Source organism: Anastrepha ludens, chromosome 6, assembly GCF_028408465.1.
Source record: "Anastrepha ludens isolate Willacy chromosome 6, idAnaLude1.1, whole genome shotgun sequence".
Classification (NCBI taxonomy): domain Eukaryota; kingdom Metazoa; phylum Arthropoda; class Insecta; order Diptera; family Tephritidae; genus Anastrepha; species Anastrepha ludens.
Window position 1 is genome coordinate 33,994,746 of NC_071502.1, and position 19,008 is coordinate 34,013,753.

At 34.8% G+C, this 19,008-nt stretch overlaps 2 protein-coding genes across 4 annotated transcripts; one reads left to right on the plus strand and one right to left on the minus strand.

The window, feature by feature from the left end:
* The first annotated feature begins 2,218 nt into the window (after positions 1–2,218).
* On the plus strand, positions 2,219–13,756 carry LOC128868011 (uncharacterized). Of its 3 annotated transcripts, none has more exons than XM_054109705.1 (7): positions 2,219–2,605; positions 2,691–2,889; positions 2,955–3,148; positions 3,718–3,880; positions 3,970–4,078; positions 4,157–4,338; positions 13,475–13,756. In XM_054109705.1, exons 2-7 carry the CDS (start codon positions 2,820–2,822, stop codon positions 13,552–13,554), a joined length of 798 nt encoding a protein of 265 aa, XP_053965680.1. In that variant the 5' UTR covers positions 2,219–2,605; positions 2,691–2,819; the 3' UTR covers positions 13,555–13,756. The 3 variants fall into 3 exon arrangements, with proteins under 3 accessions (XP_053965680.1, XP_053965681.1, XP_053965683.1); XM_054109706.1 differs by having other exon boundaries at positions 2,219–2,573; XM_054109708.1 differs by having other exon boundaries at positions 4,157–4,348; positions 13,475–13,557.
* LOC128868010 (jerky protein homolog-like) lies at positions 10,289–11,478 on the minus strand. Its single transcript, XM_054109704.1, has one exon. The coding sequence runs from the start codon at positions 11,476–11,478 to the stop codon at positions 10,609–10,611; it is 870 nt and encodes a 289-aa protein (XP_053965679.1). The 3' UTR covers positions 10,289–10,608.
* Positions 13,757–19,008: the final 5,252 nt, after the last annotated feature.

Here is a 19,008-nt window from a genome sequence, read left to right on the forward strand (position 1 = left end):
CTCATAGTTAATCGGAACAACTCCACAAGAGAAATTCGAAGCCCCCGCGCAAACGAATGTATGTATGTACACTTCAAGAATATTACAATGCGGCGACTCTTAATCAGGTTTCCCTGATTTGGGTGCTAGGACATGAGAGACCCAAAGGAAACGAGAAGGCAAACTTGTATGCCAAAAAGGGGGCCGAAGGGCGATTTATTGGACCAACCCCATATTTCAGCTTTACAACCTAAAACAGGAAACCAAAAAATGGATAAAAAAAGACCCACGGAATACTGTAAAGGTACAAACGGCCTTAATCACTCCAAAAGGTTTCGGAACTTTAATACCAACAAAGCAAAATCTGCTCTAACCCTAGACAAAAAGGGCATCCGATTACTCTGTGGAGCACTTATAGGCCACTTTCCCTGCAATAAACGTTATACAATAGGACTATAATTCTGACAAATTCATACTTTCGAATACATCTTTAAAAGTGGCTTAACTCAAAACATGATCACAGTCGAAGATCGGTTCAACATAACCCGAGTTGAACATATCCAGTCACACCCGCATTTTTCCAAAGGAGTAAGAAAATACAAGAATTGGGCATTAATATTATATAAAGCAGTCGAGCTAATGAATGTACTGATACTCGTATCAATTAGTAAAGGGTGATCAATTTAGAGATATCGGATTTTAAATTGATTGGGCAATCTTTATTAGTTTTGTGTAGAACCATTCATGACATTTATTTTTTAAAGACAATCTCTTTCAAACCAATCCCGTAAACACCAATTCTGATGACTCGCTGGAGGACTTCAGACGATATCTCGGGTATAACTTCAGTACTATTGGCTTCCAATGCCTCAATCGAAGCTGATTTATCCACAAAGCATTTAGACTTTACATACCCCCTCAAATGAAAGGTGTGATATCACACGATCTTGGTGGCCAATCCACTGATCCGAGACGAGAGGTAAATCGCTCACCGAAACGACGGCGCAGTAAATTCATTGTTTCACGAGCTGTGCGGAAAGTAGCGCCGCCTTGTTAGAATCAAATGTTGTGGAAGTCACGGGCTTCAACTGCCGGCATCCGGCATCAAAAAGCCGTTTATTATGGCGCGATAGCGTTCGCCATTCACTGTTATATTGGCGATAGCCTCGTCTTTGAAGAAATATGAGCTTATGATCCCTCCAGCCCAGAGGCCACACCCAAACGATTGTTTTCATTGGATGTAATGGCTGTTTTTGAATGGCTTCGGGCTACTTTGCAATTTTGCTTATTAACATAGCCATTAAGCCAAAAATGGGCCTCATCGCTGAAGAAAATTCGGGTCATAAAATGAGTATCTTCGGCGAGTCTTTCAAGAGTCCAACGACTGAAATTATGACGATTTGGAAGATCTGCCCGCTTCAAATCTTGGACTAGTTGAACTAAGTATGACTTCAAATGAAGATCTTTGCTTAAAATTGCCTAAGAAGTGTCATAAGATCGACCAAGTTGTTGAGATCGGCACCCCATCGATTCTTTCGGGTCTTCGGCAAAGCTCTCATTTACAGCTGCAATAATCTTTTCACTGCGGGCTGTTCGTGGTCTAATCGGTCGAGTATCATCCAATAATGTAAAATTATTCTCAATTTTAGCTAGGGCTTGCCGAATATTGCGGCCTGAGCGGCTGATCAACACTTTTCACAGAGTGTCGATTTTCGTAATTGATCGTAGTTGTACGATTTGTATGCGTTGTTGAGGCGTAAGTCTGTTGAAATGTCAATGAATACTGAAAAAAATTATGTATTTAGTTTGACAGTAGTCACGCGAGATGTGTCAAAAAATCTCTATTGCCAAAAATACCTCCAATCTGATCACCTTTTACGACTGGTGGTGAAGATGGCATACCTATCTTAGTCCATAAACTTAATTTTTGAGATTTTGAAGAAAAATTATATTCATTATTAAATAGGCTAACATATTTTATATCACAATTCTAGACACTCGTCTAATGTTGCCAACAATGTCCTTGCACGGCAGTGCTTTAAATACATGCACATAACGGGAATGGATATGTTAGTTAAATGCAACACTGTTATTTGGACGATAGGAAAGAAGCTTTTACCTACGACATATGTAACTTTAATGGAGTATGCGCAGAAGCGCTGTATATTTCATCCGTCAAAAGCTTTTGGAAAGAAGACAACTGCAAGCAAATATAAGCAAAAAGGAATCAACACTATTCTGTACCCACAAGTATAACAATTCCATACACACATAGCTGCTCTACGTTAAAAAGTCGATTTTTCATACAAAAATTTGTACGGACGAGGAGTGGATGGATGACAAAAGTGAAAATAACGGTAGAAAAGGCCAAAGGACTAGGCACAAATAAACACAAACTAACTAAAAAATAATTCATGTAGCAGTAATAGTTTCAATAAAATTTAAGTCCGATCCGTTGCACAAAAATAGATACTTATTAAAAAAAGAAAAAAAACATATACGTACATACATACTTGAAAGTAAAGACGACGAACATCGATACTCGAACAATTCGAAGGCCTAATTATGTGGTGAAGAGCAACTTTAAACTTTAGGTATACTCGTATATATTAGGTTAATCTTATAAGTAAGTAAATCCATTAAGCGGAACCACCGCAGTGGCAAGCTCACATATAACTAGACACATAATGCAAATGATTGCCTTTATCCAGTTAGTGAATTGAAAAGCATGAAAACTGTAAAGTAAGCAGTTCGCTTGGTCGCTCACCCCATTCTGAACGGTGCAACGAACGCGCTGCAGCACTGCACTGAATTGTACGTGGGCGACAATAATTTCTTAAATGCTGGCGCTGATGGCGAACAAATGGTCCTTGTGCATTTCCACACTCACATGGCTGACGTTGCTCTCAGGTAGGGTGTGAAGAAATTCTGTCTCTATGTAATATGAATTTGCAATAATTGAGTCGAAATTTCAGTTACCAATTCGGTACGGATAACAAATCTTAAAGTCCCTCACACGTACACTTTAGATCGAAACTCCGAACCAGATCCTCTGGTGCTGGACTGCGAGTACGAGGTAGAGCCACGCGAAAAGGGATTCGTACTTAAGTGGCTTTTTAACAATCACTCCATTTACCAATGGATACCATCAGTAAAAGGTTTTGCCATGGTAAGCTATGTAAACAACTCTGATGATTCAGATTTTTCAGTTAAAGTACAAAAAAAAAATTTTTCTTGATTCGAGAAATAATAAGTATCCAATGATTTAAGCGGGTTAGTTTATTTATTAATATTGAAAAAATTTTATTTATTAAAAAAATATATATATACATTTAATGTTTCGAGGAATAATAATTATCCAATAGTTTAAGTAGGTTAATTTATTCATTAATATTGAATTCCACTACGAACGTGCGTATTTATAAATTTATTTTTATGCGAATCTATTTAACGTAACTATGTGCAATATCTACATAAACTGAATTTAGAGGCATTCTCCATGACAAATAAAGCCCCGAAAAACATATATTTTTGAATGTTGCATAAAAATTAAGTATTGCGAAGTTTTGTACTATTTTCTATTTGCACTTATGCTTGTTTTGGAGTCATCGAATACCCGTCTTAAAGTCATATCGCAACATAAACTTCATTGTTTACGCTATTAAGACTTAAGCCCTATACTTAGTTTTAGTGATTGCATACTCCAATTAAATGTTTTAAATTTGAACTTATTTAAAGGGCATAATGAAGTCCAAAATAGACACAAAAATATTTACAATGGAAGGCAGTCCCGGTGTCATAACCATAAAGAAGCCAGACTGGAATATGACGGGGGAGTATACGTGCACCGTACAAACATTCGAGTCGACAGATAAGAAAAGTGCTCGCCTTCAAATTATCGGTATGTAATAACTTCCTCTCATACATATGCATAGGTTTCAAATAAATATGCATAAATGTACATATTGTTGTTACACACTCTATTGGCAGTTCCTGAGTCCGATTTCGTGTTAGAAACGAAAATGGATGGAGAACAAAGTGGCGTAGATATAATGTGCGCGGTGCAAAATGTGTTTCCCCAACCCATACTATCTGTAATGTAAGTGATCTTATATAAATAAAAAATAACTTAATTGCATTTAATTCATATTTCATTTAAATTTTTCACGTTTTGTAGATTTGATACAAAGATAATAGATTCAGTTCTGACACAAACAGATCAGAACTCTAGCGGGCTGTATAGTACGACAGTCAGAACGCGAATTCCACGAGATAAGTTAGAATCGCCTACACCGATCACTTGTGCATTTTTCCTACTTGGCACTAATTACACCAAGAGGAGAGAAACAATTTTCTATGGTAAGTAGAGGTAAGATTTTTTATCACTTTAACGTATTTTTATTTCAATACGAATATGAACACCGTTGAGCCAATTTTAATGGAAATATTATCTAGATGCGTGTTCAATATTGTACACTCTGACAAATTATTGTGCCCTGACCTTAAACTTCACCTAAAATGTATGCAATCGCATGTTCGCTTAAATAATATTGTGATGGGGAGTTAATTTGCCTACAATGGTTTGCCAAAGCTCTTATAAAGTAGAGCGGAAGTCTGGAAATATATAATAATAATCTAGTTATAGACATTATTAATATTTGAGTAAAGCAGCCCAGTTAAGTAGAGGTGCCTAAGTGCGAAGATTACCAGACAGGTGTACAGTGAACCAAAAATAAACTGGGACACTTGTTTGTTCTGACTTCAATCCCGTATAACTTGAAAACGGTTTAATCAATTTTGAAAAGCAAAAGCCCATCTAAAGTATTGAATTCAGTCTTTTATTATAAGAAACGAAGGTAATATAATATTTAAATTATTTGAAAATTTTCCAGTAATGAAAATAATATATTTATTTTACAACTCCTACATAAATTGGGACAGTAATGAAAATATGGAATTAAAAAAAAATTAATCTTTGTGCTGTATCCCTTTGCACTAATTACTGCTTATAGACGTCGTTGCGTGGAGTCTACTGGAGTTTTGATGCCAACTCTTCAAAAATTTTCCCATGTCTCTTCCAATGCTGATTTTAGGGAATTTTTCACGACTAATTTTCCGTTTCCGCAATTCTTCTTTTTTCATGTGGGTCCACAAGGGCTCAATGGGATTGAGATCTGGGCTCTGATGAGAATGGCGCAATACTCCTTTTACATTGTAAAGCAACCATTCTCTTACAATCAGCGCAGTAAGCTTTGGGTCGTTGTCGTGCATGGGTGAAGGTTGCTGGTAACTGTAATATTTCGTCAATTTTGGGAATATGCTCCTTCAATATTTCTAGATCAATTATTTTAGTCATAGTGCCTTCAATAAAACAAAACGAGTTCGCTCCATTTGGCGTTATTGCTCCCCAAATCATTATATGACCACCACACCATATTTCGCAGTACCAAATACATTAGACGGATTAGGCGTCTTCCTTCCCTTCTTCAGAAAAAATTGCTGTCAGTTTTGACTCGTCGGTGACTTCAAAATTCATTCGACTTGCTAACGTTTCCTTTAGCATAGTTGAATCTTTTACTTGCATTAATCCTCGAAAGAAGGGGCTTTTTTCTAGGAGTGTACATTGTATATTCGTTACTATGCGGAAAATGTCTGTTATTTTGTGGGTGTACGCCCACAGTTCACGAATCTTGAAGTGGTTTGGCAATATTAACGACAGACATTTTCGGGTTCTCGTTTATTAAACGCATAATTCTTCTCGTGATCACATTTAAGTTAATTTAAGAAACTCTTCCAGTACCACTTTTTCTAAAAAAATAATTGTTTTCAGTATATTTTTTCAATATATTAAATACTGTCGACTTAGGTTTTCGAAAAATGTCCACGAATTGGCTTTCGGAATAATATTTCACCATCAGGTCTTCTAAATTACTCGATGTTTGCTTATTCATCTTTACACAACAAAAATTTGCAACTTCAATGGCAAAATGTGAGAACTAAAACTAACTTTTACAATTCCATTATGAAAATAAATACGGAATACACATTGTTTACTAAAATATGCTAAAAAACAAGGGTGCCTCACTTTTTTTTTGACTTTGAAAATTTATGCTATAAAATGCTTAAGTAAACGGAGTTACCGTATAAAATATTAAAAAACAATTATGCATATTGGAAATTAAAAAAATGGAATATATTCAACGCAAGTGATTTCTTAAAAATCTGTGAATAACTTCTTTATTTATATAAATTTGAATTTTTTGAATATTAGTGTCCCAGTTTCTTTTTGGTTTACTGCTTGTCTATTCTGCACGTTCCTCGTACTAGTTATTTAAAAGCCTGCAATTTCTATTACCAAATACTTCTTGCAAAGGTCTAACATTCACCAAGCTAAACAGCCACTGGATTCGAGTTCCTTGATTAAACGTTCGCGAACTTAGTAAAATTCCAAGGCTTTAAATGTTTTCGCCATAAATATATTTGTATGAAATGATTTTCTCCGACTTCGTTCCTAGCAGATTCCGATTCTGCATAAAATTCTAAGAAAAAAATCCACTGAAGCATAGCTCTAAAGCCAATGATGTGAAAAGGATCTAAAACCAAAACAATTATTGGGAGGTTGAATTAGTTTTAAAGGTTTTTTTCGAAGATTTGGGGCTTTATTGTGAAAAAACGGTACAAAATATTTTATTTGAAGTATTGGCCATCGCTAGCTACAACTTTCGCCCATCTTTCGGGCAATTTCCGGATGCCGTTTCTCCAAAATTCTGGCCGCTGCTTGGCTATCCATGACTCAACCCATATTTTGGTAGCCTCGTACGAGGAGAACCGCTGGTCCGCCAAATCGAGACTCATATGCCGGAACAAATGATAATCGGAGGGAGCTATGTCTGGACTATTCGGCGGGTGGGGTAACACTTCCCAGCCAAGCGTTCCAAGGTATTTTTTGACAGGTTGAGCAACATGCGGCCGAGCGTTGTCATGTTGCAAAATAACCTTGTCGTGCCTTTTTACCGTTTCCGGCCGTTTTTCTTTCAATGCCCGGCTTAAACGCATCAATTGCAGTCGGTAACGATCCCCCGTGATTGTTTCGCCCGGTTGGAGCAGCTCAAAATATACGACGCCGACCTGATCCCACCAAATGCAGAGCATGATTTTCTTGCCGTGAATATTCTGCTTGGCCGTCGACGTTGATGCGTGGCCGGGCAAACCCCATGATTTTTTGTATTTTGGGTTATCGTAGTGGATCCATTTTTCGTCGCCAGTCACCACCCGATGCAAAAAACCCTTCCGATTTTGTCGCTCGATCAGCAATTCGCACGTAAAAAATCGCCGTTCGACGTCGCGCAGCTTCAACTCGTACGGGACCCAATGTCCTTGCTTTTGGGTCATTCCCATCGCTTTTAGACGCTTGCAAACGGTTGATTTATCAACGCCCAATGATTCAGCACGCTCTTCTTGGGTTTGGCACGAGCCCTCGTTTACCAATTCCCCCAATTCCGCGTCCTCGAACTTTTTGGGCTGGCCAAGACGCTCCTTGTCTTCGGTGTGAAAATCACCACTTTTGAATCGTCGAAACCAGTACTCACATGTTGAAATCGACGGAGTATGGTCTGGGTAGGCCTCCTGCAGCAATTTACGCGCTTGGGCTGTATTTTTCTTCAAATTGAAGCCGAAAAGCAAAGCTTCCCGCAAATTGCGTTTCGACGGCACGAAAGTTGACATACTCGGAGCACGAAAACACTGCGTTGCTTATACTTCAGCGAAATGACAGATACTGATAAACAAAGCCTAGGGATGAGGCTTTGTCATGAATATATATTCAGTATTGCCAACGCGATAAAGTGATAAATAGCGCCATCTGTGTGTCACCTTTAAAACTAATTCAACCTCTCAATATAAATTTGCTATTAACTGTAAAACGAAAATCTTGAAAATAAATTTTTGAAATTTTGTAAAATTTAAGTGTTTTGCTTTTTCTACAAGTTTTAATTCATATTTTCACATATAAAACAATTACTTGCAAAACATTACAATAATACGCTTTGTAGCGCCATCTGGGCATTATTTAAATTTAAAAAAATAGATAACAAAAATAAATTCTTCGTTCCGAAAATTTCAAAATTTATATAAAAAAAATTACATTCATTAAATACTTATATAGGTATACATATAAATATAATTGGGGCTTACACCCTTTTTGGGTGTTTGGCCGAGCTTCTCCTCTTATTTGAGGCGTGCGTCTTGATGTTGTTCCACAAATGCAGAGACCTAAAGTTTTAAGCCGACTCCGAACGGCAAATGTTTATTATGAGAAGCCATTGATTGCCGAGGGCCGACGCTATTGGAAACATCTTTTTCATTTGCTGTTTCATGCACGGAGATTCGAAACTACACACTTCCGAATGGTAGTCACGCACCAACCTATTCGGCTACGGCTAATTAATATTAATAATTACCTTAGCTTCGTATTAGGCTTCCACTAAAATCGCAATATCTCGAGAACTATTATAGACACCATAAAATTTTTATTTTCAAAATAAAGGTTAAATCATAAGGAATCGTTACGTGTATAACAGAAAATCTAAAAAACTGGCCAAATCAACTAAAAATTGATTCAAAAAAATTTTTTGACTTTTTTTTGGTCAAAATTTCGAAATTTTTTTTTTAACATAATACTAATTTAAACTACTTATTTGTTTCTATATTGTCTGTAAATTGCATTGAAATCTATCCAACGGTTCAAGAAATATTGATTTTTGAAAAAAACACGGTCCCGATTTTCAACATGGCGTAGATGACTCAATTTTGAAAATTTTTCAAAATCCTTTTAGGCTCGAATGTATCTTACCTAGAACTAATATTTCCCAAAGTTTCAAAGAAATCGAAAGACCACTTGCAAATCTCATATTTTCTGACGGAGTCTTACCCATTAACCAAAGTTAACTCTTTTTGAATTTGGGGACTCGAAATTGACTTTAAAGCTATGCCTTTGCTTAGAACTTTATGTAGAATCCAAATCCGCTAGGAGCGATGTCAAAGAACAAAAAAAGTATCAGCCGTAATCTACTTACCGCTCTCTTTTACTTCAACAGTGTAAAAATCCAGAAAACCAAAACATTGGGAAAAATTTACTATGCCTTCTTCTTGAATTTACTATGTCTTCTTCCGCAAAAGTAAGAACATATGTATGCATATTTATCTAACGAGTTCCCGCTAATAAATTTCGCCATGAATTTTTGAAAATCTAAAACATTTTTTTTTGGATTATGTCACTATTGTGGTAAATGAGCGATATAAATAAAATATCTTTATACATAACATCGCGTATATGTACAGATTGTTAGATAATTGGTTAATATCTGCTCCAATATGTTGTCCTGATTGTAAAATGATGCGATTTAGAATACAGTTTCGGAGAAAACCCTGTAAAAAAATTTTTTTTTTTTGTTATTTTTGCAAACTTTATCTTCGGAAGATACTGAGGTGGGAGTCACTCCCGAAAATATTTGAAGGGTTGTAGTTTGTTTATTTCTAACAACTGGAAATATACCTTTACAGTAGACGCTCACAAATTAGAACCACTTTGTTTTTAGGGTGAAAAATTCTAATTCCTGGACGTTTTTTTATTTCAATAAAACCTTAAAATTTAAGTCAATTTGCATTGAAAAACTACAATGAAACTTTGTCTTACTAAATTTTATTCATAAAAACGAGAAAACATAAGGTAACAATCCAATATACATATATGTATTTATGCGCTAAGTCAAAAAAAGGTCCAAAAAACAAAAACTCCAATTACAGTAAATATATTTTTTTTTATCAAAAATACATAAGAGATCGATAAATATACATTAAAACAGCCAAAAATTAATCAAAAACTTCGTAACTATATTAATTTGCAGGCATGTTGTCTGTTATTGCTGTTTGCTTCATCCTTTTATTTGTTTCTGCAATAACAATCTCATTGCGAAGAGCTAGCAGATTGCTTGTGTGCTTTGCGGAAAACGATTCACTATAAGTACACCATTTTATTAAATTATTGACGCTTTCAATGGCTGTAGAAGTAGAGACAACTGGTAAGACCTCCCGGTCATCAAATTCGCTGCTACCTGAAGACTCATCATCGCTATTGAGATCATGTGCAGGGTCGTCATCAAGCACATCATTGTTCCATATTTCAATTTCTGGTATGCTAATGTTATTAGTTGGCTCTATTTCTGTTAAAAGTGCTTGAGCTGCCTGAAGAGCTGCAGTAGCTTTCATACTGATCAGAGTCCCAGTTGTTAAACTTTGACCAGGACTTTTTTATTACTCTTTCTGGAACATCATACCAAGCTTGCTTTAATAGCATGATTGCATTTCGAATTGAAAAGGATTTCAAGCGAACCTTGAGGTCACCTCCTTCAGCAATTAATTGAGAAAGAAGCATACTTCTGTAGTTTAGCTTGGTTAACTTAATAGGATTCTGATCCATTGGTTGTAAAGTTGCTGTTACATTTGGTGAAAAGAAAAATGCAATTATATTTCCATCGTCGCTTTGAAGTTTCTCAATTGGTGCATGAGCAGAGCAGTTGTCAATTAGCAAAATTGCCTTCGGAGGCAAATTATTTTCCTGAGAGAAACGAATCACCTGTGAATTGAAAATATTTTGGAATTACTGAACCTAAAAACAAAGTTTTTTCTTACCTCATGAATAAATATGTTGTGAAACCAATCATGAAAAATCCGAGATGTCATCCAAGCATTTTTTGAAAAGTTGTAATGGAGTGGATTATTGAATCCTTGGAAACTTCTTGGTTTTTTTGCTTTTCCAATTACTAATGGCATTAATTTATGTGATCCATCAGCATTTACACCAAGTAACACTGAAATTCGTTCCTTCTGGATTTTATACCCGGGGGCGGTTTTCTCGAAAAGAGAGACGTATGTTTTGTCAGGTAAACAACGGTAAAATAATCCGGTTTCATCTACATTATATATTTGTGACTCCATTAGCCCCATCTCATCGACTTTTGCACGAAATCTGTGAATAAACGGGGTGACTGAATCAACATCACTAGAGAGAATCTCGCCACAAATTTTTAAAAAACGTATTCCGTGTCGTTTTTTAAATTTGCTAAGCCATCCATCACTTGCGCTAAATGTACTTTCATCTTTATCGGGATATTCCACTTTGAATATTTGTTTGGCTTTCTCCTTTAGTATTGGCCCAGTTAATGTACACTTTTTTTCGCGTTGATTTAAAAACCACTCATAAAGACTTGCTTCCATTTTTGGATATTCAGCGATATGCAATGATTTTTTGTTAGCCTTATGATAGGTATTAGAAACAGCGCTTAAAATTGATGATTTCATAGATTTGATATAGGTGATTGCAGATGGCGCCACATCAAATTCTAGGGCTAACCGCTTCCCTTGAATACCTTGGTCAAGCTTTTCCAAGATCTGCACTTTGGTTTCCAAAGACAAAGTATTTTTCTTACGTTTATTTGGCATTTCAACAAACGACTTTTACTTTTAAGCCAACAATGCCGAAACACGTGCACGCGAATCGAATTTCAAACAAAAACTGTACAGATAGCGACGAAAATCCAACGACTACCGAGCGTAACATGAATAAATTGGGGACCCCCCTTTTCATATCTATTTTGCAACAAAAAAACAAAATACGCTCTGAAATTAGAATCGAAAAGAGCGTGTAATGTATTCAAAAAGTTGATTCTAATTTCTGGAAATTCTAATTACTAAGAGTTCTAATTTGTGAGCGTCTACTGTATCTGTATTTTAGCAACAAATTTCCACTTTGCTTTCTTTTAGAAGCCGACTCCAACATCACATTACCACATATTGCTCTCAAAGCAAATCACTCCTTATAGAAATAGAATTAAAAAAGATAAAAATTCACCTTTGACAAAACTTAGTTTAAATAGTTTTCTGAAGTCCTAGATAATTTTCTGATATATTTATTTTAGAACACAAAGCCTATTTCTGATAAAAATTTTCTTATTTTATGTGAACAAAATCCAAGCCTGTTAATTTATTACCTGAATAAAATAAATTAACCAATTCATTTTAAATTTGTTTCATCTAAATATTTACAAAACAAGGTGCCAATAAAAACTTCAACTCTGCTTGTGGTAAAAAGTTTATGAATTGGAGTGAAATGTACCCCAGTGTGTCGTTTGCGTAAAAAATATATGTGTGCAGGTTAAGTGTATGTAGTGAGCTGAAATTAAAGTGATTGAAGATTTTGCAAAAATGACCAAAAAAATGTGCTTTTTCTATAAAAATACTGGAATTGTAAAAATCAATGCTTGTTTACTACTTAGGCCCTGCGGTTCATTTCGGTTCGGCCTTAAGCGGTTATATAGAGTTATATGTATTTTAAGACTTAGTATTGGTAAAAATTTTTTTTGGAAAGGAGCTACAGCTGATCTCCGAGAGCTCCTCTCAAAAAAGACGTTTTGCGGTGACTATATGTAGTAGTCATCTCTGAACTGGATCCTCTGAAATTAAAGTAACATACAGACTTCGTTAAAGTAATGTTAAATGTAGTAATTAATCGAAGGAACAAAGAAAATATATTTCTTTGACAAAATTGCAGTTTCTTAAAAAACAAACCGATTTTGGACCTCAATTTCGGCCTTAAATTGTTTATAAAAAAAAAATTTTCGGTGAGAAAAAATCTTCGATTAATTACTAAAAAATATATTTAAGAAGCTCGTGTTATAATATACAATAATTTGAGACTAATCGGTTTAGCCGTTTCCGAGACATGTTGGTCACCGGCTTTGAAAAGACAATTTTGAGAAAAACGCATTTAAAGTTTGAAAATCACTTTCAAGCACTCTGAAACGCTTTTTCAAATTTGCGTGCAACTTCTACTTCTAATCACCGGAACGATATTACATTTTCTGTGTGTATTCTTAAATATATGTACATTAAGAAAAAAAAATCGATTTTATCAAAATTCTAACAGTATATAACGCCTTAAAATTAATGTTCAGTCGTTGCCTACAAATTTCACAATGGGCCATCATCAAATTATACTATTTTTATAACAAATTCAATAAATATTTTTATTGGGACTTCAGCTGCAGTGTCTGTAAATGCACTTTTAGCATTTTTACCGACAACACCAGCTCCCACACACAATAAAAGCCTACATAGGCAACTATAGAAATAAGAATGTAATAGATCCCATATATTTTCACATATTTCAGTACTTCTTCCTAAAATGAATGCAGCATCTTCCCCGCTTCCTGGCGCTTACCTGTATCCATAAAAAAATTAGTTCCTTGAATGAAATTGAAAGTAAACTCGACCTCGGGCTACTGATAATAAAATACATAAATAGTACAATTCTGATAGACATTTTTTTTATGAATATTAAAGAATGTATTTATTAAAATATAAAACAAAGCTTATGTACACATAAATTAAAAAAAAAATTGCAAATTAATATGTATATTTATTTTCTCCCTATTTCCAGATAAAGCAACAAATATACAACGCAAGTGGACTACAGTTGCCGTAGTAATATCGATTGCATCCTTGACACTGAGCAGTTAGTTTGATAGAACATTTTTGTTCACTTAGGATATTTTTGTTCAGAGTTTTAATGAAAACTGAATTTTGCGGTATTTTCAAAAGTGCTTATTTTGTAAATGCATGTAAATGTCATAACAAAACAAATTAAAAAATTGTATTCATATTTTTATGTATAAGTACGTACGTGTACTGAGCATTAATAAATACGAAAACAAATGACATAGTTTAGATCAGAAGAAATGTGTTTTTGGTTTTTGGGATTTGATAAAGGTTAAGATTTCAATGAAAAATAAATATTTGGTTTCATTAACGCTCACGCAGTCAGGGCGTACAAGTAAATACGGGCGACTTCTTTGACCACGTATTAAAACTTATTTCCTTTCCAAATAATGATTTAATTATTAAAACTTTGGTTGAACTTCACAGTTTGCTGAAACAGGTTTGGCTTTAAACACTTCCAAATTTTTTTTCAAACTCGGTATAATTAATTTTTCAGCATTGAAAATAAGTTTGTACAACCAAAATTAGTTAACTAATTCTACAAAGGCATCCTTAGTTTTTTGTTACCTGGCAAAATCAAGATTTGGTTCAAGATTTATGTTTTTAACACATTGCATCTGGAACGAGCAACGCCTATTCCAACTTTCCGTCGTAATATTTGTCCCACCACCAAACAGGTCGTACATACTGAATCTTTCTGTGCGAAGTAACAGTTAAACCGAGTTCATAAATACTTCGGTTCAAAATTAGCCAAATCAGTCGATTCCGCGCCGTTCACAGGAAATGAGAGTCTTTAACTTCCCATTGTGGTCTAAATCCTTGTTATATCGCATTTACTCAAGAAGTGAAGCTTCTTAATTAATTTAAGTGCCGAAACTTTTCCGACTATGTCTATCCTGATCATTTATCTGCGTTGTTCATATGAATTTTCTTTTGTTTGTATGTTTGGGGGGTAAAAGGCAAAACTCTCCTTTGCTACCACGATATATTTGAATGGGGGGCGGAGAGGGAGGGGGCGTGGCACCACCCACCACGCCCATTAGAAAGAGCAAGGTCACACCATTATAACTGTGAAAGTCTCAACCTCCTAGTGTCCCTATGGAACCCCCAGGAGAAAATTAAAAATTAGGTTTTTTCCGACCGCATTTGCAGTTTGTACTGAAATACAGTTGAAGAGAAGAGTATACAGCAGTCGTCAACCCAGCAAGCATTTAAATTAGGTTTTATATTTCATAGCACTTATGAAAACGTGGTTTTATCGTAAAAGTTATGAGTGCCGATACAGCAGTCGTCAACCCAGCAAGCATTTAAATTAGGTTTTATATTTCATAGCACTTATGAAAACGTGGTTTTATCGTAAAAGTTATGAGTGCCGATGGCGCAAATTTAGGTCAAAAATTGTCCGATTTTGCATTATTTCACTATTTATAATTTTTATTTTTTTTTTTAAATATTTGTTTTTGCAATATACATGTATATTTGAAATTAAAAAAGCGCCCCTATAAATAATAAAAATAATAATAAAAGAATTGTTCCCTTTTGGTTGACTGGGGTTTTCTTATTTCGCTTTGTTCTTCTCTCTCTCATCGTTCGTTTACAGTTCGCTCCTCAAATTTATTCTGCACGGTATTACAAACGGTTAGAAGAACATTTGTAATAATAGAATTTGGACTATTATTTAGTAAAAATAGCTTTAAATCGAATCTTAATGTAATAAAGAATGTTTATAAGTGATTTTGTTACTTTTCTGTGTTTGTATTTAAGTGAAATAAGCGTCTGTAATAGGGCATTTTTTCAAGCTTATTCAAAAAAGACGCATTTTTAACGATAAATATTGCTATTAATTCTTAATTTTAATTTATAAAAAGTAATATAAATCAAAAGGCTGATATAGTGACTACATTTGCGTGTTATAATTTTTAAATTCGGTCCACGCACTTAGACATTATAAGCAAATATATCGTGGTAGCACAGCCGGGTAAAATTTTAAGAACAAATTACTCAGAATTTACGATGTTTCGCAGAGTAAAGTGTTTTTTTTCCCCCTTAAACCACTTTTAGCCGGGATGCTAATTCAATTCGTACGTATTTCGCAAATTGCCCTGTTTCTACGGCGCACTCGTAATTAACTTTGCAGCTCTCCTTCTTGTTGTTGCTCTTTACTTTTCAGTATTACTATGATACTTGCTGTGAATATCGGTGATGGGGGGAAAAATCAGGTTAAAACTAAGATTTCGCTTTATATTAAAATTCACATAATTAATAAAAAAATGTCTGGCTCATCCGAAAATTATTTTAAAAAGGAAGCTGATCAGCGCGCTGGCAATCTGTCTCTCAGAATTATTGAGTTCCATCCTAAAATATTTTTAATAAGATATTTTATAAATTGCTTAGTTCATATAAACGTTTCAAAGGACTAACATTCTTCCACGTTAGCCTTTCAGAGGTTAATGATTGCTTCACAGTTTTTTATAAGATACAGTTTCTTCAATAACTGCAACTGCTCCTTATTGAGGTAGAGCAGTTTCTCAGAAAACAATTTGGTCTCTTCCACAATTCTTGAGGCATTTAGCAACCTGCCCGACATACTAATTTTTCACAAAATCTTTTTTTTTTCCTCCTTTATTAAAATTTAACTCTTTCTGGCTATTATTTAAAGTTTTTTAATTTGGATTTGGTTTACCCTTTCGTTTTGATTTAACAGCTAATTTCGATAAATTTTATTAGAACTTTGTCTATAAACCTCTTCCCTTTGCCGGCATCCATTTCATTTCTCCTTAAATTTGTAATAATAATTATCGATAACAAAGAAAACACAGGGTTGTACGGATAAAAGTAAATTTAAAATCAAAGATTATTTTGTTAACTCGGATTTCGGTAGAGAAATTTTGTATGGGTAATCTCGCTTTTTAATAATGGATTGGGAGTTAATTTCGAAAAAAGCTTATAAGCGAATTTGGATTTGAATTTGGTTGCCCGAGGACAAATCTTTAATAGAAATAAAAGCCGGAACATTCTGCCGTAACGACGCTTGAGTTGTTTAAGTTTTAAGTGCCGGTTCTTGCTAAATTCTTCATGGCTTCCGATATTTTTGGTACACTTTTGCAATAGTTTCGTAAAGCGTTTATAAGATACTCCCCACCAAACCATGACCATCTTGTGCCAACAAAAATATTTTTCAAAGCAGTTTCAGGGGTGATATTGCAACAACTTCTTGGATCTTCCCTATTATATTTGTTTTAACTGTAGAGTTAAAATATTACCAGTCCACCTTCGATAACTGTGATGTAGAGTTCATCATGAATTAACCATGGCATGGGTCTAGGAGACTAGTGTAGCTCTCTAGAAGACTATTCATGGCGACTATTAGGCATATATATTATAAATTCATGCAAATGACAGAAACCCAGTTTCCCCTATAAGATTACTTCAGTAAGGATATAGATGAGTGTTACTTCGATCTTTAGCTCCTGGGCGATGCTACGACTACTAACATGCCGGTCAACTTCGATTATTTCTGTGATTTTATCGACATTTTCGGCATAATTGACATTTTCTTTAACATCAAAAATGCCTAAACAGAATCGACGAAACTAAAATTGCACGTAATTAACTGTTACAGTATCGGCACCATAAATACCATTCACACCAGCATTTTAGTGACCTGGATTGCACTTTCACCTTTATCAAAGAAGAACTGTAAAATGTACCGAAATTTTTTTTATTAACTTCCATTGCTAACACCCTGTAACTCACAATTGAATGGAACAAACAAAAAACCGCAAAAAACTTATTTAGTGTGAAATATCGCGTTGACAACGAGCATATACTTTAAATTGTTTAATCGATACTTTACGAGATATCGATCCCTACAGCCATCTACCGAGAAAATAATGGATTTCTTTATCCCCAAAATAGTATTAAAATAAATACTACTAGTATGTAACCCCCGAAAATCGGGTGGGCTTTTTTCCCCACGGAAAGTAAACAGCATATGTGACACTTTTATATATTAAAAGTTATGATCATTAGAAAAGTGTATATTTTTATTCATATGTAATATGTAAGAACTTATGCATATAACATTTTTAAAATTTTTGTCAGTTAAATCAGTAATTTTTTTTTTTTAAATTACTTCATTATAAACTACATTCAACGTCAAGTTTTCGTTATTGCCCATTTGAACTCGTATATTTTCCCAGGATCTAACCCGGCTTAACGCAGGATCTAACCCTCCTTTAAATGAAGCCCCACCCTTGATAATGTTTGCCCCTGGGCCTTATTTATTGTTATGGCGAAGGCTATTATAATGGGAAATTGGCGGCGCTTCAACGTAAAAGGAAGTGTGGTTTCGCTCGGCTGCAAATTTATACGAGGCAATAGAAATCGCCTTCCCTGAGCCTCTCACATAACACTTCCGCGTGCAAAAAATTCGGATGCATTTGTTTTATGATAAGTCGTGTGCCATTCACCAATCCTTCTGCTGGGCTTAAATTGCAAATCAACATTATCACTGTTCCAATTTTCAATTGAAGCTTATGCAGCGGAGTTCCACTAAAATTGAGGGAGTGTAAAAATTCCACAGGGAATCTTACCTGATCTTGTGAATCTTGTGAAACAATCGTATCAGCGCTGAGATATGTGCGCTCTTGACCAGGTAGCATATCGACTATACTCGAGCTTATGATGGCACATTGATCATTTTTTGGACATAATATGGCTCGGTCTTTTAAATTATCGATTTCTAATATTCCATTATTTGGTTGGAAAACCCAGTCAATGAGGTTTCCGTTTTTTGAAAGAATTTGATCAGGAATTTTTACTCTTGATGCATTGTCTTGCCCTTCGCCGTGTCCTATGCGCAAAAGAAAATTACAATAGTCGGGTTCTTGACTACGCATATTGATTGTGAGCTTAAATGATTTAAAAAATTTCCACAAAGAGCAACGCTTTAAACAATTACCAACTATGCCAGTTCGCGTACTTCTCGGTACCACAGGCAAAACTTGCCTAAAGTCTCCACCCAGAATAATAATTTTCCCACCAAAAGGCGTCTCATTTTGGTGAATATCGCGCAAAAGATTAAAGAGTTCTTTGCCCATACAATGCTGTGCTCATTAGAAAGAGAGCTAAACAAAGCAAACGTACTCATATATATGCGTATATTTGTGTGTCATCCCGCTTTGCATAGACATCGCTGTTATCAATATGAAAATTTTGATAACTTTACACGCAAATATTTCATGAACAAATTAACCAATTTTAATTTTTATAATTTTCCGGAAATATGCTCATCAAAACCTTTCTTTTGATATATATTTCATATCTGTACATATTGTAGTTTAGTCAGAATAAGCGCCATGTTTTAAAATAATACTATAGAAGAAGAAGATTAATATATGCGTAAATAAAAATATATACCTACGTCACTTTGAAAATAGACGACTCATGTAGTTGGAAAGCGAAAATATCAAC